At 39.6% G+C, this 27,411-nt stretch overlaps 1 protein-coding gene across 1 annotated transcript; it reads left to right on the plus strand.

Moving 5' to 3' along the window:
* The first annotated feature begins 237 nt into the window (after positions 1 to 237).
* RNF103 (ring finger protein 103) lies at positions 238 to 27,411 on the plus strand. The gene is made up of 5 exons (XM_054475774.2): positions 238 to 305; positions 1,276 to 1,442; positions 3,628 to 3,767; positions 18,356 to 18,471; positions 25,391 to 27,411. Exons 1-5 carry the CDS (start codon positions 238 to 240, stop codon positions 26,964 to 26,966), a joined length of 2,067 nt encoding a protein of 688 aa, XP_054331749.1. The 3' UTR covers positions 26,967 to 27,411.

Here is a 27,411-nt window from a genome sequence, read left to right on the forward strand (position 1 = left end):
ACAAAATCAGTTGCTAAACATTGGAGGGGCAAAAGGGGAGACCACGCAGCAAAAGCACGGAGAGGCAACTTTCGGCACCGCGGGAAGGCCCAGACCACGCTGCGGCTCCGCCTCTCCTCCGGCCCCTCGTTCGGTAGTCCGGTAGCCCCGCGGCTCCGCGAATTCCCCGCCCTCGGCCCCTGCGGGCGCACCCTTCAGGCCCCGCCCCGGCCCCGCCTCATCGCGACGTCAGTTGTTATGTCTCGGCTCTGGCCGCGGCCGCAGCTGATCTACGGCTGTGGAGGCTACGGCCGCGGCCTCCGGAGGTGTCGGGGGTGTTGGGGACTGGTGCTGCGACTGGCACCGCCCATCTGAGCGGGGCGGGCATTGAGTGGCCGGGAGGCAGCCGGGTAGCCGCCTGGAGGAGCAGTCTCGGGGCCTATTTATTGGTTTTTTCCCTCCGAGACCGATTCCCTCTGCAGAGACCGCGACGCCCCATCCTGGGCCGGGCCGCGGTGCCCGCCCGCCTGAGAGGCGCCGCCCGCCAGCCGGCCCGAGCGAACCTGGAGCCGCCGCCGTGCCCACCGCGCTTCTCGCGGAGCCTGGGCGGTCGGCGGGGCCTGGTGCCTGGGCTTCGGGCGCGGCGTTGCGGCGGCCGCTCCTCTCCGCGCAGAACACGCTGGGCCCCGGGCCTGGCCCGGCCGAGCGCCGCGCCCTCCTGACCCGCGGCCGCGGGAGTCCGGCCCCCACGGCCCCTCGGGCCCCGGCCTGCCGCCCGGATCCCCGCCTCCTGGGCGGATCTGAGTTATTTTTTGGTCTCTCCCCCTCCCCCTTGAGATCGCGGCACCGGAGGGCCGACCCCGCCACCTGGGTCAGTGCCCTCGCCGGGGGAAGCGTCCCTCGTTTTGTTCTTCCCCGCGAGCTCTCCCCGCGCCCTTCTCCTTTCGGTGCTTAATGGATGGGGGTTTTGAGTTTTTCCCCTTTATTTTTGTCGCCTCTTGACTGGGAGGCCCGGCGCGAGGCTCTGCGCCTCTGCGTCCCTCGTCGCCGCCTCACGCCCGCGCGGATCCCGTCACCTGCCTCCCCGCCGGGGATGGCCGGCCAGTGACGGCGCCGGGTGGCCCGCGCGTGGACACGGGGCCCTCGCCCAAGCTGCCACCGAGCCGCGGCCCCCGCCCTCGACCCTTCTCTCTCGCGTATTCCGAGCCCTCTGGAAAGAGAGGAGACTCCAGGGAAGATGTGGCTGAAGCTTTTTTTCTTGCTCCTCTATTTCCTGGTCCTGTTCGTCCTGGCCAGGTTTTTTGAGGCCATTGTGTGGTATGAAACTGGCATCTTTGCCACCCAGCTGGTGGATCCGGTGGCGCTGAGCTTCAAGAAGCTGAAGACCATTTTGGAGTGCCGGGGGTTGGGCTACTCAGGGTTGCCCGAGAAGAAGGATGTCCGGGAGCTGGTGGAAAAGTCAGGCGAGTATCGGGCTTCCCCTAGGGTCCCCTCCACCTGGGAGAGGGGACGACCTGTACCTCATGGTACCTGGCTGTTCCCCCAGAGTGAGGCCTCCCCTGGAAGCGTTAAAGCTGCCCAGGTTTCTTCGTCCAAGCTTTCTACAATCAAGTATGCGGATCCCAGCTTTGAGGAGGAGGCTGAAATTATTTGGAGGAGTGTTGGTGTATCCTTTTAAGGTTATCGTAAAATGACAGTTTAAAGTGTGGCTTCTTAGCATTGTTTACTAAGTTGAGTGATTTTCTCAAAATTCGGGAATATCAACTAGTTACAAACTGGAAAGCATTATTTGTCAGTTGAAGTTCATAAAAACGTAAGAAAAACTCCAAAACGTTGTCTGTCAATAGCAATATTTGTCACGATAGTAATAAGATACCCAGAGTGGGGACACATCTTTGGAATACTTACTGTCAGAGGCACTTGGGCCTAGGATTTAAATGTTAAATCATGAGTTTGAATATAGACAGTGTACACCGTACAGTATTAGCTTTTCAGACTTTAAGTTTGGTGAAAATAAGGCGAGCATTTTGTATAAATGCCTGCCATGTTCGAGTTTATGTTACATTTCTGTTAGGATTTTTAAAAATTTGCATCTTGGATGTAAAAGAAAATTTTTTTTTGTCTTCTGTGTCACAGGTACCCTTGCATTGTTTAATGGGTTGAGAAATATACGTGAAATAGTGCTGAGAGAATATTCAATGTCTTAAAGAATGTGTTTTTAGTAATTGTTGGTTTTGGTAGGATTGGGTGAGAAATATGGTTAATTTTTTTCACTGCTGCACAAAGTATATCTTTGGATATACTTCCTGAAAGTGGAATGTAATTTGAGAAAGGCTTTCTGCGTTGCTGTAGGAAGCAGCTGAAACTGATGGTTATCTTTTTTGTTGTTTCAAGTATTTTTGTCAGCTGTATCTTTTACAAGACAAATCTTTTCCTTCTTTAGTACCCTATAGACATGTAGCGTGATAGACAAGAGTATGAGCTCGCTAGCAGTTTAACACTTGGATATTTGTAGGCTGCGGGTTATAAAACTCATATCTCATTATTAGGGTAGAGGAGAGGAACACACTCTGCAAAAGTGATAAATGTTTCTTTAGAGAAAATATAAAATCGTGTATTATTCTTGCCCCTTGTTTGCTGACTGGTTTATGGTGATTCTTATTTCTACCATGGGGGAAGAAGTGGAGTAACTAGGGTAAAAGATCTCTAATAAATAAACTCTCTTGGTTTAGAGATGAGAAGTGTCTTAACTGCCAAAGCCATCATTTTTTTATGGAAAATAATTTGATCACACATTTTTTTTTCTTTTGACTGTTACTTATTATTGCCTTCTTTTGGGCCTAAAAATACTTGGCACATTGAATGTACTGGGAGTCCACATTTAACTTTAAGACGCACAGCCCAGTATGACTCAAATCATACATTTTATGGCAGAAAAGTCATGGTATAGCAGTTTAAAATTTAAGTGTTTATTGTGAATGGTGTTGCTGCTATCATGGTGCAGTACTTGGTTTCTCACTGTTTAATATTTAAGGCGGAAGTTAAAATAATTTGACTTCAGTGTTTTCCTTTCCTTTTTGTTTAACGATACAAGCTCTAAATTTATACTGTAAATTTGTATATGAATATGGAGTTTGTTCTATCTATCAGGTAAAGTTCTAACCTCCAAGTCATACAAACCCTGTTGCTCTTTTAAGCAGGGCTGATGGCAAATTCTGTGAACCCAATTCTACATCTTTTAAGTAAGAAGCATATAAGCCATACTGTTTAAAAATGTATATGAAGCCTGTATGTGTCATTCATAAAACTAAATAATTATTAAAGTGGTGCCTTTTTGGAGTGGTACAAATTTGGTAATTTCCTAATAATTATGTGATAACCCCTCTAAAATATAAGCCCTATTCTATAAGAGATGGATTTTTGTCTATTTTGTTCACTTTTCCCTGACGCATAGGAAGTTCTTACTACATACTTATTGAATGTATGACTCCTGAGTGGGTATATCCAGGTTTTTCTAGTGGTTCTTGTCTATAAAATACAATGAAAGTACAATATCATGATTCTTAACAGTGTAAAAAATGGAATTACTGAAATTGGGAATCTAGGATTCTTGCAACCTTATTAGTGTTATTCTTTTCCTTTCTTCAGGTGACTTGATGGAGGGTGAGCTCTATTCTGCTCTCAAGGAAGAAGAAGCATCCGAATCAGTTTCTAGTACCAATTTCAGTGGTGAAATGCACTTCTATGAGCTTGTGGAAGACACAAAAGATGGCATCTGGCTGGTTCAGGTATGAAAAGCAGTAATAATTTGATAACTTGAGAACCCTAAAAAAATTATTTTTACTAAAATAGTATGTACCAGCCAGTGACGCTTCCGTGTACTTGTGTCTTGTTTCTCACACGTAACTCAGTTGTCTTGGGGAGGCTCTAGTATCTTCTTAAAAAGGTTTTGGAGACTGAGGAACATGAAAATTGAGTAGTGGGAAAGAGAAAGATGGGGGATGGGGGTCAACTTTTTGTTTAGAATCCCCAGAAGCAAATCTATTTTAGTTATTGGACCTTTGTTGAATTGAGAAATACACATATATATCCCTTTTATTTAGTGATTTGCACTGTTTCTCTTAGTTTTTATTATCTCCAGTTTTTAATTCAGTGGCCTGAATAATTTTTATATGTAAGTAAGAACCCTAAAGTAAAAGTAAAGAAATCATTGTATTAGGGAAATAGCCAACTTCGTGACTATAGAGGAGCTGTTGTGGAAAATGGTGGGGGTGCTCATTATGTAACTCAGGATGATGAGATTGTAATTTTTAACCCTTGTTTTTATGATAGCAAAACTGTGAGACTTAATTAGCATATTAGAATTTTAGAGCTATGAAGGACCTTAAAAATATTTTGTACTTTCCAAGATGTAATTTGTGGTGAGTGGGCACGCATTATCATTTACATATTTTAATGTAAATTAGAAAAATTATATTAACATAAATTTCATAAATTTTGCTTAGGACAGGACTAAAGTTATTTACATTTTAAAACTGTACATTCACTTAAAGTGACATATCAAGTAAATTAACAGCATGAATGTGGCTACAATTATTAATGTAGTCTGTGAATGGCTGAAGCTTGGAAATTATATCAGACTAACCCTTTCTGAGACTCTGAGAGGTGATGTAGCTTGCCCAAGGTCATGGAACTAGTTGGTAATATTGAACCAGGATGAAACCCAGGTCTTCTGATTTCTTGACCGGTACTCTTGTCATTTCGCACTGGAGTGGGCAAAGTTTGATTCAGGGCATGACAATTAAAACAGTTTCTTCATATTTCTTTCTGAGAGTAAAGACTGCAAAATATGGTAGGAAAAGCTATGAGTTCAGAGACATTAGTTGCAGGTCTGGTACTGTCACTGTTACAGGTCTGGTACTGTCACTGACTAGCAGTATGATTGTGAATAGGTATATTTTTCTGTTGCACGTGGCCTCAAATAAATACATATACATCTAAAAAGGATAAAATAGTACCGTAGTCCGCTGTGCTAAAGGGTTGAGGTTTGGGAATTCTTCCAGAGATTACATTGTTCATCCATGGCCTTTCTTTATTGTATCCTTCCTATTGCATTTGTCCTTTTACCTTCCAGATAATCTAATTCAGTAATTTTTAAGTTCAGCAGTGGGAGAGAATGTGAGAGTATGGGTGTAGTCTATACATTATCTATTTAAATTTTAGTTTATTTCTGTGTCAGTTGGAGTTGAAAAATAAGGTGTAGCTTTTTTAAAGCTTTAATTTATAAGTATATTGTTATTCCATTTCTTTTCTCTGGTACTTATTTCTGATAGTCTGATTGAGAAAGACATTGGTTTTGATAATTTTAGATTTTATTACTAAGGATGAGTTGAATAGCCAGTCCCATTGCCCTGCGTTCAGTGTCTAAATGTCACCCACATTGACTGATCCCATGGAAATAAATGGTGAAGATGTTGCACACCTTTGAAACTTGGAAGGGCCATGTCAAAAGTCTTGAGTTCTTTTGCTATATAGGCTGCTGCCTATAGACAACAAATACATTCTGGTTCAATAGTTAGCATATGTTCTTGGCTTGTAAATGATCTACTGTTTTTGATGTCCTGTTAAAGATATCCATGAATTAAGCTCCTGTAATAAATATGTGACAGAATTCATCAAAAGTTTATTCAGTTGTGGGTGTGCCAGGCCCTGCTCTGGGCCCTGAAGATATACCAGAAACACACACCAAGCTAAGGCCTTGCTCTGTCAGGCAGCTCACATTCTAGTTGGGAGAGGCAGACACCAAATAAATAAATATTTAATATAACGTCAGTTAGTGGAAAGTAGTAAGAAGAAAAATAAGCAGATTAAGGAGATGAGAGTGGCAAAGAATTATCTGGTAAGGTGACAAATGAAGTGAAGGACAAATAATGATAGTAAATGGTAGCATTGTAAATTCTAGTTGCTAAATTTTTTTTCTCTGAAAATATTTTTAAACCTCATAGGTATTAATAGTTGAAAAACAACTCTTAAAAAATAGAATGTATTTCTGTGGTTTTTCTATGTATGGAAATAATGCAGTAGGACACCTACTTAATTTTTCCAGTGATGCTCAAGGTTTGTGTTGACCACCACTGTCTGGCTTGTGTTCCTTGAGGCCAGTGGCTTACATCTGTCAAATGGCTGGCCTGGTCTGAAAGAAAATCTCTGGCAGGACAACTGAGAAGAATGAGATTGAAACCCTGTCCTTGGCACTGTGAACTAGCCAGCTAAGCCAATCAGCACAGCCACCTTGGTTTAAGCCCTTAAAAGAGGGTTGTATTTTTTTTTTAAACTATGCTTAAAATTGAAAATATCTACTAGAAACAGAAGAGAAATATTGTCTCCATTGTTTGCCATTCTTTCAGCTCAGATCATATATATTAATCTATTATAAAGGATAACTTTCAAGAATTCAGTTTTTAACAATTTGAATTGTTGTTATTTTCTGTTTACAGTAGTCCCCCCTTATCTGAGGGGGATACGTTCCAAGACTCCCAGTGGATGCCTGAAACCGTGGATAGTACCAAATCCTATATAGTCTATGTTTTTTCCTATACATACATACCTGTCATAAAGTTTAATGTGTAAGTTAGGCACAGTAACAACAACAACTAATAATAAAAATAGAACAATTATAACAGTATACTGAAATAACATTTATGTAAATGTGGTATGTCTCTCTCTGAATATCTAACTGTATGTAGTATTTTTGGACTGCAGTTGACTGCAGAAAGTGAAACTGAGGATAAGGGGAGACCACTGTGTTTTAGAAGCTGACTAATTTGTTCTCTGTCATTTGTTTTAAGTCTATGAGGAGTGTTTTCATAGATGAAGATGCACAAATGCCAGCCAGTTCAATCCTCTTCACATTTTCAAGCTTTTCCAGGTCCATTTTATGCATGGTCTCTGTAATGTGAACAGAATTTATTTTAGTTTTCAAGGCAGCAACATACATATGACATCTTTACCAATGACACACTATGAAATACATGAAGAACCAAGTGCTCTTTTTTCTAAGTTATTTCTAACATTGTTTTTCTCCTTTGTCCCTAACCCAAGCTCATATCTTTCAGTAGCTATTCATTTAACAGTTTTGTGGATTCTTTGGCCCCAGTCTTCATAGCATTACAAATACAAGAGGGTTACTTTTCTTTCAAAAGACCCTTGGTCAGAGAGGCAGATGGCACAGTGGATAGGCTTCTGAAGTGGAGAAGTTAGCATAATTTATGGGTTTTATGGATTTATCCTCCTCTTAACATTTCTATTTCTCTGTTTTGACTTTTGTCATAGTTCAAAGAAGGACATATTTGTTCCCTACTGGCTGTATTACATCATACGGAATTTAAAGTCACTGGAATTGAGGTAGCAGTGAGAAGCATCATATGATTTAAAATAAAGCTTTGGGTCAATATTTACTGAAGTATTACATCAATATATTTCCTGTATGGCTGACAAGAGTTAATAGCTGATTTTAAACTTGTTTATCTTTGCTCCTAGACAATAGTTTTGTTCGAGGAGATTCTAAATTACGTATTTCTTTCTTGATACTACTATGGAGGTGAAACACATAGCAAGCCACTTTATCTTATATTTTGTATTGGTAAAAAAATTTATAAATTCATAAAGTAAGAATACAAAAAAATTAGAAGACCACTGTTTTGTTTTTGTCAATCACTTGTCCTTACTCTTAATGGTTTTATATAGTTTGCATGTATATACTAGGTTGGCTTATGATTTTGAAAGTAGAGACTCCCTATTATAATGAAATACTGAGAATGCAGAAAACATCATAGCACAATACTCTAATTGTTCCAGGGAGTTATGTTACTTAACTAAACCTGGATGTCGTTGTATGGAGATTAACAATATTAAAAGGGGTATGCCGCATGGTTTGATCAGTAATAAACCTCACCTCTAAACAATGGGCGTTTTAAAATGCACTGAATTAGACATCTTTATGTCTGACTGAGGTCAAGAACATTAATATGCAGTTGCTTAGCAGGGTACTATTTATGCTACTGTTTGTCCAGAAAACATCTTGGTACAGGTTGCTGGGGAAGGCACTTTGATTATAACAGAAATCAAAAGCTTAAGAGTCTTTCCTTTAGCGACTCTGTGTAATCAGAACTAGAAGAATGAGTTATTAAACTGTAAGAAGCTGAAATTGTTTAGTTTGACATAAATATTTACTGAGCACCCATGTGAGTTGGGTACTATATTAGCTGCAAGGACTACAGTGGTGAGCAAGTGTGGGGATGCCAGAGGCAGATACCCTGGGAAAGGGAATGGAAAGATTGCTTCACTTCTAGCCTGTGTTGCCAGGTCTGTTCCAGACCTGGAACTCAAGCTGTACTTTGTCCAATTTTTTTATAGTCTTTGATAATGTTCCCCATGTACAGTGTTCCTTCCTGAGCTGCTGAGGAAAATGTCTCCCCTTTTAATGAGACCAGCCATATGAATCCCACTCAGAATCATCATGCATCCTTCTAGGATATGAGCTATAAACTGGGGACTCTTACTGGTATGACATAGTGTGTGTGTGTATATATATATTATATATATAATATATAAGGCATATATATATTATATATATAATATATAAGGCATATATATAATATATATATAATATATAAGGCATATATATATTATATATAATATATAAGGCATATATATATTATATATATAATATATAAGACATATATATTATATATATAATATATAAGGCATATATATTATATATATAATATATAAGGCATATATATTATATATATAATATATAAGGCATATATATTATATATATAATATATAAGGCATATATATTATATATATAATATATAAGGCATATATATTATATATATAATATATAAGGCATATATAATATATAATATATAAGGCATATATATAATATATATAATATATAAGGCATATATAATATATATAATATATAAGGCATATATATATATTAGGCTGAAAATATTTTGTTGTGCTGTGTGACTCAACCAGATGAGTTATTTTGTGAAAATATTAGCATTTTTATAGTGGTTGGTTAATTTAAACTCCACCAAATTTAATTTATGCTAAACCTTCAGTTGAATTATATAACTATGTAGGACATTGGACACATTTTTAATTGCATAAATATAACTATAAAGTAATATAAAATGCTTTCATGCAATGCCTACAAGATTTTTCATTTTTGTGTAGCTCTGTCAGTCAGGGATCCTTAAACTCTTCAAAACCAAATGCTAGAACAGGTTGCTGAATAAATAAGGCCCTGGCATTGAACATTGTCTGGTACCTGCCCCAGGTATGTTCCCAACTCTTTTCACTCACTTCTGCTATCTCCGCTGTAACCAGGAGGTACCTGGGAAGAACCCCTCTCATTCCTCCTTCTTTTCCTAACATTGGAGCTCTTATCACATGTCTCAAAGATAACCTGCGCAGTGAACAGGATCTTCACTGAAAGATGCCTCCAGACTTAGAAACTAAATATTTACACTGGCGAGGCAACCTCTAAACTCCTTGGAGCAGTGTCATTCTGCACACAGACCTGAAATGTTTGGGTTATTTGCAACCTTGATCAAGAAATGGGATAATGCCTGAAAAGTGAGTTATTTTTAAAAGAGGGCAAAGAGTGGAGAGTATGGTAGTATGATTGCACAGATACTTCTTAATCTTCCTAAGGAATCTGAAAAATAAGTTAAACGTGTCTTTGATTATTTGACCAAAAGAACTACCAGATTGACTCTTAAGTGGTAGCAGTAAAAATAAAAAATAAAAAAAAGAGGGAGCCAAGATGGCCGAATAGGAACAGCTCTGGTCTACGGCTCCCAGCGTGAACGACGCAGAAGACGGGTGATTTCTGCATTTCCATCTGAGGTGCTGGGTTCATCTCACTAGGGAGTGCCAGAAGGTGGGCGCAGGACAGTGGCTGCAGCGTACCGTGCGCCAGCCGAAGCAGGGCGAGGCATTGCCTCATTCGGGAAGCGCAAGGGGTCGGGGAGTTTCCTCTCCTGGTCAAGGAAAGGGGTGACAGACAGCACCTGGAAAATCGGGCCACTCCCACCCAAATACTGCGCTTCTCTGATGGGCTTAAGAAATGGCGCACCAGGAGATTATATCCCGCACCTGGCTCGGAGGGTCCTACGCCCACAGAGTCTCGCTGATTGTTAGCACAGCAGTCTGAGATCAAACTGCAAGGCGGCAGCAAGGCTGGGGGAGGGGCGCCCGCCATTGCCCAGGCTCCCTTAGGTAAACAAAGCAGCCGGGAAGCTCGAACTGGGTGGAGTCCACCACAGCTCAAGGAGGCCTGCCGGCCTCTGTAGGCTCCACCTCTGGGGGCAGGGCACAGACAAACAAAAAGACAGCAGTAACCTCTGCAGACTTAAATGTCCCTGTCTGACAGCTTTGAGGAGAGCAGTGGTTCTCCCAGCACGCAGCTGGAGATCTGAGAACGGGCAGACTGCCTCCTCAAGTGGGTCCCTGACCCCTGACCCTCGAGCAGCCTAACTGGGAGGCACCCCCCAGTAGGGGCAGACTGACAGCTCACACGGCCGGGTACTCCTCTGAGACAAAACTTCCAGAGGAACAATCAGACAGCAGCATTTGCAGATCACGAAAATCCGCGCTTCTGCAGACACTGCTGCTGATACCCAGGCAAACGGCGTCTGGAGTGGATCTCTAGCAAACTCCAACAGACCTGCAGCTGAGGGTCCTGCCTGTTAGAAGGAAAACTAACAAACAGAAAGGACATCCACACCAAAAACCCATCTGTACAACACCATCATCAAAGACCAAAAGTAGTTAAAACCACAAAGATGGGGAAAAAACAGAGCAGAAAAACTGGAAACTCTAAAAAGCAGAGCGCCTCTCCTCCTCCAAAGGAACGCAGTTCCTCACCAGCAACGGAACAAAGCTGGACGGAGAATGACTTTGACAAGTTGAGAGAAGAAGGCTTCAGACGATCAAACTACTCCAAGCTACAGGAGGAAATTCAAACCAAAGGCAAAGAAGTTGAAAACTTTGAAAAAACTTTAGACGAATGTATAACTAGAATAACCAATACAGAGAAGTGCTTAAAGGAGCTGATGGAGCTGAAAGCCAAGGCTAGAAAACTATGTGAAGAATGCAGAAGCCTCAGGAGCCGATGTGACCAACTGGAAGAAAGGGTGTCAGTGATGGAAGATGAAATGAATGAAATGAAGCGAGAAGGGAAGTTTAGAGAAAAAAGAATGAAAAGAAATGAACAAAGCCTCCAAGAAATATGGGACTATGTGAAAAGACCAAATCTGCGTCTGATTGGTGTACCTGAAAGTGACGGGGAGAATGGAACCAAGTTGGAAAACACTCTGCAGGATATTATCCAGGAGAACTTCCCCAATCTAGCAAGGCAGGCCAACATTCAGATTCAGGAAATACAGAGAACACCACAGAGATAGTCCTCGAGAAGAGCAACTCCAAGACACATAATTGTCAGATTTCCCAAAGTTGAAATGAAGGAAAAAATGTTAAGGGCAGCCAGAGAGAAAGGTCGGGTTACCACAAAGGGAAGCCCATCAGACTAACAGTGGATCTCTCAGCAGAAACTCTACAGGCCAGAAGAGAGTGGGGGCCAATATTCAACATACTTAAAGAAAAGCATTTTCAACCCAGAATTTCATATCCAGCCAAACTAAGCTTCATAAGTGAAGGAGAAATAAAATACTTTACAGACAAGCAAATGCTGAGAGATTTTGTCACCACCAGGTCTGCCCTAAAAGAGCTCCTGAAGGAAGTACTAAACATGGAAAGGCACAACCAGTACCAGCCGCTGCAAAATCATGCCAGAATGTAAAGACCATCGAGACTAGGAAGAAACTGCATCAACTAATGAGCAAAATAACCAGCTAACATCATAATGACAGGATCAAATTCACACATAACAATATTAACCTTAAATGTAAATGGACTAAATGCTCCAATTAAAAGACACAGACTGGCAAATTGGATAAAGAGTCAAGACCCATCAGTGTGCTGTGTTCAGGAAACCCATCTCACGTGCAGAGACACACATAGGCTCAAAATAAAGTGATGGAGGAAGATCTACCAAGCAAATGGAAAACAAAAAAAAGGCAGGGGTTGCAATCCTAGTCTCTGATAAAACAGACTTTAAACCAACAAAGATCAAAAGAGACAAAGAAGGCCATTACATAATGGTAAAGGGATCAATTCAACAAGAAGAGCTAACTATCCTAAATATATATGCACCCAATACAGGAGCACCCAGATTCATGAAGCAAGTCCTGAGTGACCTACAAAGAGACTTAGACTCCCACACAATAATAATGGGAGACTTTAACACCCCACTGTCAACATTAGACAGATCAATGAGACAGAAGGTTAACAAGGATGTCCAGGACTTGAACTCAGCTCTGCACCAAGCGGACCTAATAGACATCTACAGAACTCTCCACCCCAAATCAACAGAATATACATTTTTTCAGCACCACACCATACCTATTCCAAAATTGACCACATAGTTGGAAGTAAAGCTCTCCTCAGCAAATGTAAAAGAACAGAAATTATAACAAACTGTCTCTCAGACCACAGTGCAATCAAACTAGAACTCAGGATTAAGAAACTCACTCAAAATCGCTCAACTACATGGAAACTGAACAACCTGCTCCTGAATGACTACTGGGTACATAATGAAATGAAGGCAGAAATAAAGATGTTCTTTGAAACCAATCAGAACAAAGACACAACATACCAGAATCTCTGGGACACATTCAGAGCAGTGTGTAGAGGGAAATTTATAGCACTAAATGCCCACAAGAGAAAGCAGGAAAGATCCAAAATTGACACCCTAACATCACAATTAAAAGAACTAGAAAAGCAAGAGCAAACACATTCAAAAGCTAGCAGAAGGCAAGAAATAACTAAAATCAGAGCAGAACTGAAGGAAATAGAGACACAAAAAACCTTTCAAAAAATTAATGAATCCAGGAGCTGGTTTTTTGAAAGGATCAACAAAATTGATAGACCGCTAGCAAGACTAATAAAGAAAAAAAGAGAGAAGAATCAAATAGATGCAATAAAAAATGATAAAGGGGATATCACCACCGATCCCACAGAAATACAAACTACCATCAGAGAATACTACAAACACCTCTACGCAAATAAACTAGAAAATCTAGAAGAAATGGCTAAATTCCTCGACACATACACTCTCCCAAGACTAAACCAGGAAGAAGTTGAATCTCTGAATAGACCAATAACAGGGTCTGAAATTGTGGCAATAATCAATAGCTTACCAACCAAAAAGAGTCCAGGACCAGATGGATTCACAGCCAAATTCTACCAGAGGTACAAGGAGGAACTGGTACCATTCCTTCTGAAACTATTCCAATCAATAGAAAAAGAGGGAATCCTCCCTAACACATTTTATGAGGCCAGCATCATCCTGATACCAAAGCTGGGCAGAGACACAACCAAAAAAGAGAATTTTAGACCAATATCCTTGATGAACATTGATGCAAAAATCCTCAATAAAATACTGGCAAACCGAATCCAGCAGCACATCAAAAAGCTTATCCACCATGATCAAGTGGGCTTCATCCCTGGGATGCAAGGCTGGTTCAATATATGCAAATCAATAAATGTAATCCAGCATATAAACAGAACCAAAGACAAAAACCACATGATTATCTCAATAGATGCGGAAAAGGCCTTTGACAAAATTCAACAACCCTTCATGCTAAAAACACTCAATAAATTAGGTGTTGATGGGACGTATCTCAAAATAATAAGAGCTATCTATGACAAACCCACAGCCAATATCATACTGAATGGGCAAAAACTGGAAGCATTCCCTTTGAAAACTGGCACAGGACAGGGATGCCCTCTCTCACCGCTCCTATTCAACATAGTGTTGGAAGTTCTGGCCAGGGCAATTAGGCAGGAGAAGGAAATAAAGGGTATTCAATTAGGAAAAGAGGAAATCAAGTTGTCCCTGTTTGCAGAGAACATGATTGTATATCTAGAAAACCCCATCGTCTCAGCCCAAAATCTCCTTAAGCTGATAAGCAACTTCAGCGAAGTCTCAGGATACAAAATCAGTGTACAAATATCACAAGCATTCTTATACACCAATAACAGACAAACAGAGAGCCAAATCATGAGTGAACTCCCATTCACAATTGCTTCAAAGAGAATAAAATACTTAGGAATCCAACTTACAAGGGACATGAAGGACCTCTTCAAGGAGAACTACAAACCACTGCTCAATGAAATAAAAGAGGATAAAAACAAATGGAAGAACATTCCATGCTCATGGGTAGGAAGAATCAATATCGTGAAAATGGCCATACTGCCCAAGGTAATTTATAGATTCAATGCCATCCCCATCAAGCTACCAATGACTTTCTTCACAGAATTGGAAAAAACTACTTTAAAGTTCATATGGAACCAAAAAAGAGCCCGCATTGCCAAGTCAATCCTAAGCCAAAAGAACAAAGCTGGAGGCATCTCACTACCTGACTTCAAACTATATTACAAGGCTACAGTAACCAAAACAGCATGGTACTGGTACCAAAACAGAGATATAGATCAATGGAACAGAACAGAGCCCTCAGAAATAACGCCGCATATCTACAACTATCTGATCCTTGACAAACCTGAGAAAAACAAGCAAAGGGGAAAGGATTCCCTATTTAATAAATGGTGCTGGGAAAACTGGCTAGCCATACGTAGAAAGCTGAAACTGGATCCCTTCCTTACACCTTATACAAAAATTAATTCAAGATGGATTAAAGACTTAAACATTAGACCTAAAACCATAAAAACCCTAGAAGAAAACCTAGGCAATACCATTCAGGACATAGGCATGGGCAAGGACTTCATGTCTAAAACACTGAAAGCAATGGCAACAAAAGCCAAAATAGACAAATGGGATCTAATTAAACTAAAGAGCTTCTGCACAGCAAAAGAAACTACCATCAGAGTGAACAGGCAACCTACAAAATGGGAGAAAATTTTCACAACCTACTCATCTGACAAAGGGCTAATATCCAGAATCTACAGTGAACTCCAACAAATTTACAAGAAAAAAACAAACAACCCCATCAAAAAGTGGGCAAAGGATATGAACAGACACTTCTCAAAAGAAGACATTTATGCAGCCAAAAGACACATGAAAAAATGCTCATCATCACTGGCCATCAGAGAAATGCAAATCAAAACCACAATGAGATACCATCTCACACCAGTTAGAATGGCAATCATTAAAAAGTCAGGAAACAACAGGTGCTGGAGAGGATGTGGAGAAATAGGAACACTTTTACACTGTTGGTGGGACTGTAAACTAGTTCAACCATTGTGGAAGTCAGTGTGGTGATTCCTCAGGGATCTAGAACTAGAAATACCACTTGACTCAGACATCACATTACTGGGTATATACCCAAAGGACTATAAATCATGCTGCTGTAAAGACACATGCATGTGTATGTTTATTGTGGCACTATTCACAATAGCAAAGACTTGGAACCAACCCAAATGTCCAACAATGATAGACTGGATTAGGAAAATGTGGCACATACACACCATGGAATACTATGCAGCCATAAAAGATGATGAGTTCATGTCCTTTGTAGGGACATGGATGAAATTGGAAATCATCATTCTCAGTAAACTATCGCAAGGAGAAAAAACCAAACACCACATGTTCTCACTCATAGATGGGAATTGAACAATGAGAACACATGAACACAGGAAGGGGAACATCACACTCTGGGGACTGTTGTGGGGTGGGTGGAGGGGGAAGGGATAGCATTAGGAGATATACCTAATGCTAAATGGCGAGTTAATGGGTGCAGCACACCAGCATGGCACATGTATGCATATGTAACTAACCTGCACATTGTGCACATGTACCCTAAAACTTAAAGTATAATAATAATAAAAAATAAAACAAAAAAAGAGCAAGAGGCAACAGGAGCCTGCTTTGTTTGCTCTTCCTAATTTTCTAGGTACAAGTTTTTTTTCTCTTTTTTTTTGAGATGGAGTCTTGCTCTGTTACCCAGGCTGGAGTGCAGTGGCATAATCTTGGCTCACTGCAACCTCTGCTTCCCGAGTTCAAGCGATTCTCCTGCCTCAGCCTCCCAAGTAGCTAGGATTACAGGTGTGTGCCACCACGCCCGGCTAATTTTTGTTTTTTTAATAGAGGCGAGGTTTCTCCATGTTGGCCAGGCTGGTCTCGAACTCCTGACCTCAAATGATCCACCCGCCTCAGCCTCCAAAAGTGCTGGGATTAAAGGTGTGAGCCACTGTGCCCGGCCTTCTAGGTAAAACTTATAAAGTACTTTTGGACCAGAGAAAAATGTAAAGCTAGGGACATACTGGGTAGGGAAACTGGTGTGATCATCCTTCAAAAGAGCTTTCACCTATTAAATGCATGTCCCCAGATTGCCTTCTTCCTGGTTACTTCAACTGTCTGAGTATTTGAATAAATTGTATCTGCCTCAATAAGACCACTTATTTTCATTAAAAAGTACTATCAAAACCATGGTTGGGTGCAGTGGTTCATGCCTGTAATTCCAACACTTGGGAGGCCAAGGCAGGAGGAACCCTTGAGGCCAGGTATTTGAGGCTGCAGTGAGCCATGATTGAGCCACTGCACTTCAGCCTGGGGAACAGAGTGAGACCCTGTGCCTTAAAAAAAAAAAATTTAATTTCAAACCATTTGCTTAATGCCTTAAATTGTGTATATGTATTCATTAAGCTTCAAACTTATGTGATAAGATGTTATGTATGCATGTGTGTCTCGGTAAGTATGAGGATGGTAGTGGAATGTCACAGAGGTTATTTGGCACATAAAGTGAACTTCAAGTCACTTGTCATCACCATGTGCTGTCTCTTCTGCTGCCCTCTGACATTTGTTAGACATTCTAGCACAGAGGCCACAGATGAGGTGGCTGCACCACCTCTTGCATCTCCCAAGGAGTTGACTGTCAGCACTCATTTCACACACCCACCTGCAACTTCACTTCCTGGAGGCTTTGTGAGTGTGAAAATGGTCCTTCCTCCCAGAAAAATTAGAGGCCCCCAGAGTGTTATGTTGTAATTTTGAATTGTATAGTATCAGTAATATAACATTTATGAAAATAAACTTGGCCTATATACCCTGGACTTAAACAGATGGTTTCATGATGACTTTAGACATTTTTGGCTTTCCTTTAACTTCCCATTTAGTTATTTTTATGGTCTTGTTTTTAATGTTTTTTGGTTTTTACTAGTATCTGCATTGAAATTCTGCCTTCATTAAAGGTAGGAAGATTAAGAGATAAAGGGAAAAGGTATTAATGATTAGAAAGGCTGACATTTATAAGAGAAGTCTTGACATATTTTGAAGGTCTTGCTCTGTCACCCAGGCTGGACTGCAGTGGCACAATCTCTACTCACTGCAACCTCCACCTCACAGGTTCAAGTGATTCTCATGCCTCAGCCTTCTGAGCAGCTGGGACTATAGGTGCCTGCCACCATGCCTGGCTAATTTTTGTATTTCTAGTAGAGACGGGGTTTTGCCGTGTTGGCTAGGCTGGTCTTGAACTCTTGGACTCAAGTGATGCATCTGCCTCAGCCTCCCAACATGTTGGGATTACAGGCGTGAGCCACCACACCTGGCCTCTTTTTCTTTTCTTAAGAATCTTTTTTTTTTCCTAATCCTAATTGTGTTTGAAAGCTCTTGCAAATTTGAAGTACAAGTTCAATAATGTAAAATTCATTATGGTAATTCTTTTTGTATGTTAGAGCCATTCGTGATTAAGCACAAAGCCGTAGAAGCAGTAGTATTGATTGATTTAGTCAAAGCATCCTTTAATAGAAAACGTGTGTTTGACTCTTGGCTCCATAATTATACTTTTTAAAAAGTGAAATTTGAACTTGGTGAACCTACATGTGATAATTTTTAGTAAGCTCTATTTGGATTATTGTTTAAAATTTTCAGAGCAAAAAGAAATTATTCCAAGGGCCATTTTCTTCCTGTGTAACTTAATTAGAGAGAAGAGGCCACGTGGTGGAGAATGTGGCTAGCCTTTTAATACAGTTTTGACTCCCTCCCTCTCTTTATAACTGCCACAGAGTTTGGGAGAGTTTAATTTACTTTTCAGTGTTTTAAGTCTTTTTCCTGTTGAATAGTTGCTCCTTCTATAAGAATTGTAATGATAATGTGATGCTACGGTAAACAAGAACTGGGAACAGAATATCTTTTTTTTTTAAGTGAAATTATATTGTTGTAAACAGTTGGCTTGACTCCATTTTAGGTAATTCAAGTTTCTTTTTCTCTTTTTTTTGGGAATAGGTCATAGCAAATGACAGAAGTCCCTTGGTGGGCAAAATTCACTGGGAGAAAATGGTTAAAAAGGTGTCAAGATTTGGAATACGTACAGGCACATTTAACTGTTCCAGTGATCCCAGGTAAGTTGATTAGGCAATTCTTAGAATTTGAGTCCTGACTAGGATCTTTCTTATTTTAAAAAGGACAGTGATACTAGAAGCCTGCTTGAACTGAAAGCTTATTATAATGTGTAGCACACTCTTAGTTACACAGGTGCTTGATTAATAGTTTTTGATAAACTGGCAGCTAATGACTTTCACTCTAAGATCTCTCTCTGTCTTCTCTATCTCCCTCTCTCTCCCCGTCCCTTTCTCTGGCTCTTCTGTGTTTTTTCTATTGAAGATATCTCTTAAGATTGTGTCTTTAGTCCTTTTTGTTCCACCTTTCTTTTCCAAAGAGATCTCAGCACATTCATGGCTGTAGGTGACATCTCTGTGCTGATCTAAATCTTCTATCATTCTGACCTCTAGTTTGCATTTCTTTGCTTATTTCCATTTGCTCTGCAACTATCCCTAGATATATTCTTTTTCCTGAAACCTAGTATCTGAAATCAGATTCATCCTCTTTTTCTTTAATCATCCGTGTATCCTTCTACCTTTCTTTTTTCTGTCCGTCGCCGGTTTTTCCCCCCATTTTCTCAAATAAGAATCCTCGGAGGTGTTTTTGTTTATGGTTTTTTTTTTTGTCATCATTTCCAGTATTCAGTCTGTCACATTATTTCTTGTTTTACTATTCCATTATTTCTTCTTTGAAATGACTTTTTTTCCATTTCTCATGCTACCAAGTTATAACTTAGTCTCATTCGTTCATTTAATTTTCCATTTGGTGAATATTTAATGAAAGATTAGCATGTACAGCATGTTTTGTTTTGTGTGGAGGAGGAGGCATATATGTATATATATATATATATATATATATATATATATGTCAAAAACCCCACAATATTAGCTAGTTTCTAATGTAGGTAGATATGCCTGACTTACATCCTTTATATGTGTTAGCTGTAATGGGCAACCCATTGATTGTAGAAAACTCTCCTAAACTATTACTATACCTCCTTTCCTTAGCCTTACATTTACTTCTCTTCTGCTTAGAACCCTTGTTTTGCCCGCTAGTAATATAGGGTGAGATCGATGGTAGAGTTCCTCTAAGAGTTGGGAATAGGAGGGAAGTTCCTGTATGTCTTAACTCACATTTAGTCTCCTCAACTACCTGCAAAGCTCTCATGCTCATCTTCACCACAGTCTTTTTTTCTGCTTTTTTTTTTTCTTGCGATAGTATTTGGCTCTGTGACTCAGGCTGGAGTGCAGTGGTGTGATCATAGCTCACTGCAACCTCCAGCTGATGGATGGGCTCAAGTGATCTTCCCACCTCAGCATCCCAAGTAGCTGGAACTACATGCATGCATCACCACACCTGGCTAATTTTTTTTTTTTTTTTTTTTGTAGAGATGGAGTCTTGCTATGTTGCCCAGGCTGGTAACCACAGAATCTTAATCACATCCCAATGTCTTTTGTTGAAATGTCCGAGATAGCTTAAGTCTTAATGTTCTTTTGAAAAGGAAATCATTCTGATCTCCATTCGTCATTTACCAGAGACTTAGGATTTGATCTGATTCCATCATTTCCAAATAGAGTCAAAGTGAAAGGTCTTTTTCTTCCTCACTGATTTTTACAATACTAGAACAAATGATAATGCTGATATTTTGATTTTTTTAGTTATGACAAAAGTCAGTATTCATATCACTATTTTCTTTTAAAATACCCAATGTATTTTTTAAAAATCAGTGGAACTAAATAATATATTTCAAACATTGTAGTTTATAAATATATTAGAAAACATCAAATAAAAACACATTTTAAAAATATATAAAGTTGAATACATTAATTAAAGTCTAATGTTATTAGATAATAAAGAATTCAAAAACACAAAATAAAAATAATCTGTTAAACGTGAAAAACTGAAAGAATGATTTGGTGGGGGCAGAGAAACCATAATCTTATAATCTTATCAATCAGAGTGCATCAGAAGTATCATAATTCAGTCCAGTGGATTTTAGTGCAAATTTATTTAGCTCTTCTTTTGAAAAGCTCTGATTCTGTATTAGCTGAGAAATAGTAGAGATACATATAAGCTAGCTCCAGATGTTTTCCTCTAAATCCTTCATCTTCAAATAATCCTACCTCTTATTTACAATTGAAGCAATGTTTTTTTGCGTAACTTTTTGCTTTTTTGTTGATTGTAGCTATAGTTTTTGTTATTTAAAAAAGTACTTCTACTCAGCTTCATCAGAAAATGATTTTGTTGCACAGCGACTTGTACCAGTTCCAATAATGTGCCCATGACTCCTCATTTGGAAAGTCCTCCAACTGGAATAAGAACTGTTCTTGCCATAGAAGCTATGCTTAGTCAGGGTCATTTTTCTCTTCTTTTGATGACTATGGAGATATAGAAGAACAAAATTTAGAGATATAGAAAAGAGTGTGCAGAATTTCAATGCAGGGTGTAAGTGGGCAGAGAATAGTGTTATTCAGGAAGTGTTTTAATCACATATTTTGAGTAATTGAGTCATCATCCTGATTTTGGAGTTTTAAAAATACCAAAACTCTGTGCCCCACTGTCTGTGCTGCATTCTTTGACTGTAGTCCCTTCTCTGGGGTGGCCTCTGGGGAGCTGGCTTCAATATGCTGCTCCCACTGTACAGCTATACTTTCCTGACCTGTTTAGCTCCTGCCTTAGTCTGTTTTGTGTTGCTGTATAAGCATACCTGAGGCTGAGTGGTGGCTCACGCCTGTAATCTCAGCACTTTGGGAGGCTGAGGCAGGTAGATCACCAGAGGTAGGGAGTTGGAGACCAGCCTGGCCAACATGGTGAAACCCGTCTCTACTAAAAATACAAAAATTAGCCAGGCGTGGTGGCGGGTGCCTGTAATCCCAGCTACTCGGGAGACTGAGGCAAGAGAATCACTTGAACCCAGGAGGTGGAGGTTGCAGTGAGCCGAGATTGCACCACTGCACTCCAAGCCTGGGTGACAAGAGCGAGACTCTGTCTCAAAAAAAAAAAAAAAACCTGAGGCTGAGTAATTTATAAAGAAAATAGATTTATTTAGCTCACTGTTCTGCAGGCTGTATAAGAACCATGGTGCCAGCATCTGCTCAGCTTCTGGTGAGGCTTCTGTGCTGCCAGAACATGGTAGAGAAGGTCAAAGGGGAAGTGGACACATGTGAAGGGCATGTGGCTTTATGTCAACCTACTCTTGAGGAAACTACTCCATTTCCACAAGAACGAATTCAGTCTTGCCAGAGCTAGAACTCACTAACTTGAGAGCAGCACTAAGTATTCCGTGACCCAGACACCTCTCACTAGGCCCCACCTCTCAATACTGCCACACTGGGAAGAAAATGTCAACATGAGGTTTGGTGGAGACAGACAAACCATAACCAAACCAGAGCAGCTCCCTTAAGAACATTCAGGACTACCACTTCTGAGCAACTTCTGACTGTCTAGTTGTAGCAGCTTTAATTTCTTTCCCTATATACCCAAAAGGAGTGGCCTTGCCTGGCTCTACCTCTTCTCATTCCCTAACCAACAGATCGATTTCAGAGGGCTTTTCCTGTGAGGTTCATACTCTACTTTTTTTGAGAAAGTAGGAGATGAGGTGGTAATGATGTGTGGAGAGGGTTGGGGAGATGGGGATTAGTAAAGAGAAGATAGAGGACATGGAAATTGCAGGAGCTGAGTGGTAAACAGGAAGCCTTATGGCAAGAGTGTCAGGGATGGTGGCCTATGGAAGAAACGGGGAAGGAGAAGAGAAGGGGGGATTGCAGAGAGAGCCAGGAAAACCAAGGAGGCCAATGACCTTGTCTGAAAAAACAGCATATATAAACAGAAATGTTAAGATTTCTCTCTCTTCCTTTCTTCCTTTTTTTTTTTTTTTTTTTTTTGAGATGGAGTCTCACTCTGTTGCCCAGGCTAGAGTGCAGTGGCGTAATCTCAACTCACTGCAACCTCAGCCTACTGGGTTCAGGCAATTCTTGTGTCTCAGCCCCCCAGGTAGCTGGGATTACAGGTGCGTGCCACCATGCCCAGCTAATTTTTGTATTTTCAGTAGAGACAGGGTTTCACCATGTTGGCCAGACTGTTCTCAAACTCCTGGCCTCAAGTGATCCACCCACCTTGGCTTCCCAAAGTGCTGGGATTACAGGTGTGAGCCACCAAGCCCAGCTTCTTTTTAAATATAGCATGCCACATCAGCAACTGGAAGACCAAAACTCACAAGGCATATTTCCTATCATTTTTAGTCTTAAAATTCTCTAAGAGAACTCAAAAGGTTTAGTTTAAAAACTAGAGGATATTTTCATGGTATTGTCATTGAATTTGTTCAGATCATAAAAAAAATTTTTTTGAATTGGCAATAAAAGTTTTTATATTGATGTAAGGTAATACAACCTTATTCTATCTGGAATGATAAAATTATTACTTAGCTCTGAACTGAAAAGAAAGCACATAATATGTTTGTTTTCTTATATGAAGAAATGTCTGCACTTAGAACTTGTTCATTTTACAAAGCAAGTTTTCTGTCAGAAAGACTGTCATTTAATTTATGACACAAATCAGAGGCCACAGTAGGAAAATAAAATAGGTGGCCAAGAGTTGAAATGTGTCATCACAAATATCATATGCAATGAAAACATTAAAGATACTTGAAGATATTTAAGATATAAATAAGACAATTGTCCATATGCATTTGACTTGTTACTTTTTTGGGATAGGGTAAAAATAGAATTCATGTCAATCAATGAATTATTATTTTGCATTGAGTAGAAGATATTTATTTTGTAGGAATATGTACTTTTCAGACCATTTCAGTTAAAACAGTAATGATATTAATGGAATCTGTCTTATTAAGGTAGTGAATCAACTCAACAAGAAGCTAAGAGTCACGGTCTGTGATTTTGAGTCACCTAGACAGTTTTCCAGAGTCATCACTAACCTTGTCTTAAGACATAGCATGTTGTCTTCATTTATCTTAAACTATATCACAGAATCCCTGAGATAAAATTAGTCATATTATCATTATAAAGCCACATGCTACCTACGTCAAGACTGTTCTCTTCATCTGATCATATGATGTGTATGTAATATGCTTATTTAATAAAATATAATCCATGCTAAGTAAAGCATAACATCTATGACTTTTACATCAATATTCTGAGTAGCAAAATGGGAAGTCAGATATGTATTACTATGCATATACAAATCTGTAACAAATAAAACGTTTCCATGTGGTAGACTGTCTTTTTTACAACTTTACTGAGGTAAATTTTACTTAAAAATTTCACATGGTAGGTTTTGGAAAAAAAAATACTTTTTAAAAACAAAAGATTAACTCTTCTGTGTGGTACATGAAAAACTAACTAAAACCAAAAACAAAAGGCAGCCTGGGCGACATGGTGAGACCCCAACTCTACAAAAAATTATTTTAAAACTTAGCCTGGCATGGTGGCATGCATATGTGGTCCTAGCTACCCAAGGAGGCTGAGGCAGGAGAATCGCGTGAGCCCAGGAGTTCAAGACTGCAATGAACTGTGATTGCATCAGTGCACTCTAGCCTAGGTGACAGGGAAAGACCCTATCTCTTATTATAAAAATTAAATAACTAAAAATTAAAAAAAAAACAAAAGGAAAATATTTTCACTTACAATCTCTTTACTGGGATACAACAGCTGTTTTCATTTTTCTTTTTTTTTTTTTTTTTTTTTGAGACGAAGTCTTGCTCTGTTGCCCAGGCTGGATTGCAGTGGCGTGATCTCGGCTCACTGCACCCTCTGCCTCCCGGGTTCAAGCGGTTCTCCTGCCTCAGCCTCCCAAGTAGCTGGGATCACAGGCACGTGTTGCCATGCCCAGCTAATTTTTATATTTTTGGTAGAGATGGGGTTTCACCATGTTGGCCAGGATGGTCTCATTCTCCTGACTTTGCGAACCGTCCACCTTGGCCTCCCAAAGTGCTGGGATTATAGGTGTGAGCCCCTGCACCCAGCCTGTTTTCAGTTTTTAATATTTCTTTTCTCTCATTACCTACTTTTTTAAGGGAAGATGGATATCACAAGTATCCTAGCAAGAACCTGTCAATAGACAGGTTTCCAAAAGGAAGAGAGTCATGATCCTACTGGATAAATCTAAATGAATGATTGAATTTTAGTTAAATTCTTCTGAATATACTCTGCTGTAAAATGGGGATCATTCTTGAAGTGAACCTCTTAATCTAAATACTTCCTGTTTTTGTTTCCTCTTGTTGAATACTCCCCTTCATGATCTTCATTGAAGAAATAAGAGAATACAAAAGTATATGGGGCTTGCTGTTGCTCTTTTCTTGGTTGGCTTTTGTGCAGATTACTTTGTAGCATCAGGCATTGTGGTAGTTGTTAATTAAATGGATAAGCATGACTCCTACCCTCAAGGAGCTTGCACCAAACCAGTGACTCAGCCTTAGGATAATCTGTTTTCTTCTCTTTTCTCCATCCATCTGGAGGGTTCTAACCATCCTTCAAGACCTAGTTCAATTCCTAAACCATTCATGAAATCTGCACCAGCCCAAACTTTGAACTTCTTTTGCATTATTTAGCAACAGAATATATACAGTTTTATCTCTGTTTTGTCTCATTAATAGGATTTTAAATTCCTTCTGAACATGAATTATTTTCTTATCTTCTGGATCTTAGCACATAACGCAGTTGTAGGTACATGAGAGATGCTGAAGTATTTGCTGATTCCTTTGACTCAGAGGCTTTTCAAGATACACTTTAAAAAAAAAAAACAGAAATACAAAACAAACTAGAAAAACAGAGCTTGCTTTTCACAGCTGCCAAGTAGTGGTACCACTTTTTGATTATTTGGAAATTATTTGGTTTTGGGGAGAGGTGCTAAAGAAATTTATCAGGGAAGATAAATTGTTTGCATTACAGCCTAGCTGTTTACTTACGGTTTCCTCTCTTATAGATATTGCAGGAGAAGAGGCTGGGTCCGATCCACACTCATTATGTCTGTTCCACAAACAAGTACTTCAAAAGGGAAAGTCATGCTTAAAGAATACAGTGGACGCAAGATTGAAGTAGAGCACATTTTTAAATGGATAACTGCTCATGCAGCTTCTCGGATCAAAACCATTTATAATGCTGAACATTTGAAAGAAGAATGGAATAAAAGTGATCAGTATTGGTTAAAAATATACCTATTTGCAAACCTTGACCAGCCCCCAGCTTTCTTCTCTGCACTAAGTATAAAGTTTACTGGAAGAGTTGAGTTTATTTTTGTTAATGTAGAAAATTGGGACAACAAGAGTTATATGACAGATATTGGCATATATAATATGCCATCATACATACTTAGAACTCCTGAAGGAATTTACAGATATGGAAACCACACAGGCGAATTTATATCCCTTCAGGCCATGGATTCATTTTTGCGCTCATTACAACCTGAGGTAAATGATCTGTTTGTTTTGAGCTTGGTTCTAGTTAATCTTATGGCTTGGATGGACTTATTTATTACACAAGGAGCTACCATAAAGCGATTTGTGGTTCTCATAAGCACTTTAGGGACATATAATTCTCTATTAATAATTTCCTGGCTACCTGTGTTGGGCTTTTTACAGCTACCTTACTTAGATAGCTTTTATGAATATAGCTTAAAATTGTTGAGATATTCCAATACAACCACACTGGCTTCATGGGTAAGGGCAGACTGGATGTTTTACTCTTCACACCCAGCCCTGTTTCTCAGTACATACCTTGGTCATGGTTTACTAATTGATTACTTTGAGAAGAAGAGAAGGCGCAACAACAACAATGATGAAGTCAATGCCAATAACTTAGAATGGTTATCAAGTCTGTGGGACTGGTACACCAGCTACCTCTTCCACCCGATTGCTTCTTTTCAGAACTTTCCTGTAGAATCTGATTGGGATGAAGACCCTGACTTATTCTTGGAGCGCTTAGCTTTTCCTGACCTTTGGCTTCACCCTCTGATACCAACTGATTATATTAAAAACTTACCAATGTGGCGATTTAAATGTCTTGGAGTCCAGTCTGAAGAGGAAATGTCGGAGGGGTCTCAAGATACTGAAAATGACTCAGAAAGTGAGAACACAGACACTTTGAGTAGTGAGAAGGAAGTATTTGAAGATAAGCAAAGTGTACTTCACAATTCTCCAGGAACAGCAAGTCACTGTGATGCTGAGGCTTGTTCATGTGCCAATAAATATTGTCAGACCAGCCCATATGAAAGGAAGGGCAGGTCATATGGATCATATAACACTAATGAAGATATGGAACCTGATTGGTTAACTTGGCCTGCTGATATGCTGCACTGTACTGAATGTGTTGTTTGCCTAGAGAATTTTGAAAATGGATGTTTGCTAATGGGGTTGCCTTGTGGTCATGTGTTTCATCAGAATTGCATTGTGATGTGGTTGGCTGGGGGCCGACATTGTTGCCCTGTTTGCCGGTGGCCTTCTTATAAAAAAAAGCAGCCATATGCACAACACCAGCCCTTGTCAAATGATGTCCCATCTTAACCATGTGCAATTTGTCCTTTATAAGCTTTGAGTATCTTACAGCTTGCCTTTTTAATGTTAGTCACAATGTTTTTGTGGTTTGAAGTTTAGTTTAATGTTAGTGCAGTGACAGGAAATACACGTTATGCTAATGTTGATGACAGAATTTATTTGGTTGCCTTGTGTGTTAATTGAATGCATACTTAATTGTAAAATTTTTTTATTTACAACATTGGAAATTCAGAAGTTAATGTTTTTTTGTAAGCACAAAAGAAGTGTGATAGAAATTTATCCTAGCAAGACTTTACAAGATAGGATCAAATTCTAATGGAATTGAGCCGGTTTCTTATCCTAAATGTTTCCTCCCTTTTTACAATCTCTGTCCAGCACCTCTTGGTTAAATAATGTATGCTGTGAGACATGAAATTAAAACAGACCTATGAAATAAATTATTTTAAAACCAGAA

This window comes from Pongo pygmaeus, chromosome 12, assembly GCF_028885625.2.
Source record: "Pongo pygmaeus isolate AG05252 chromosome 12, NHGRI_mPonPyg2-v2.0_pri, whole genome shotgun sequence".
NCBI lineage: Eukaryota > Metazoa > Chordata > Mammalia > Primates > Hominidae > Pongo > Pongo pygmaeus.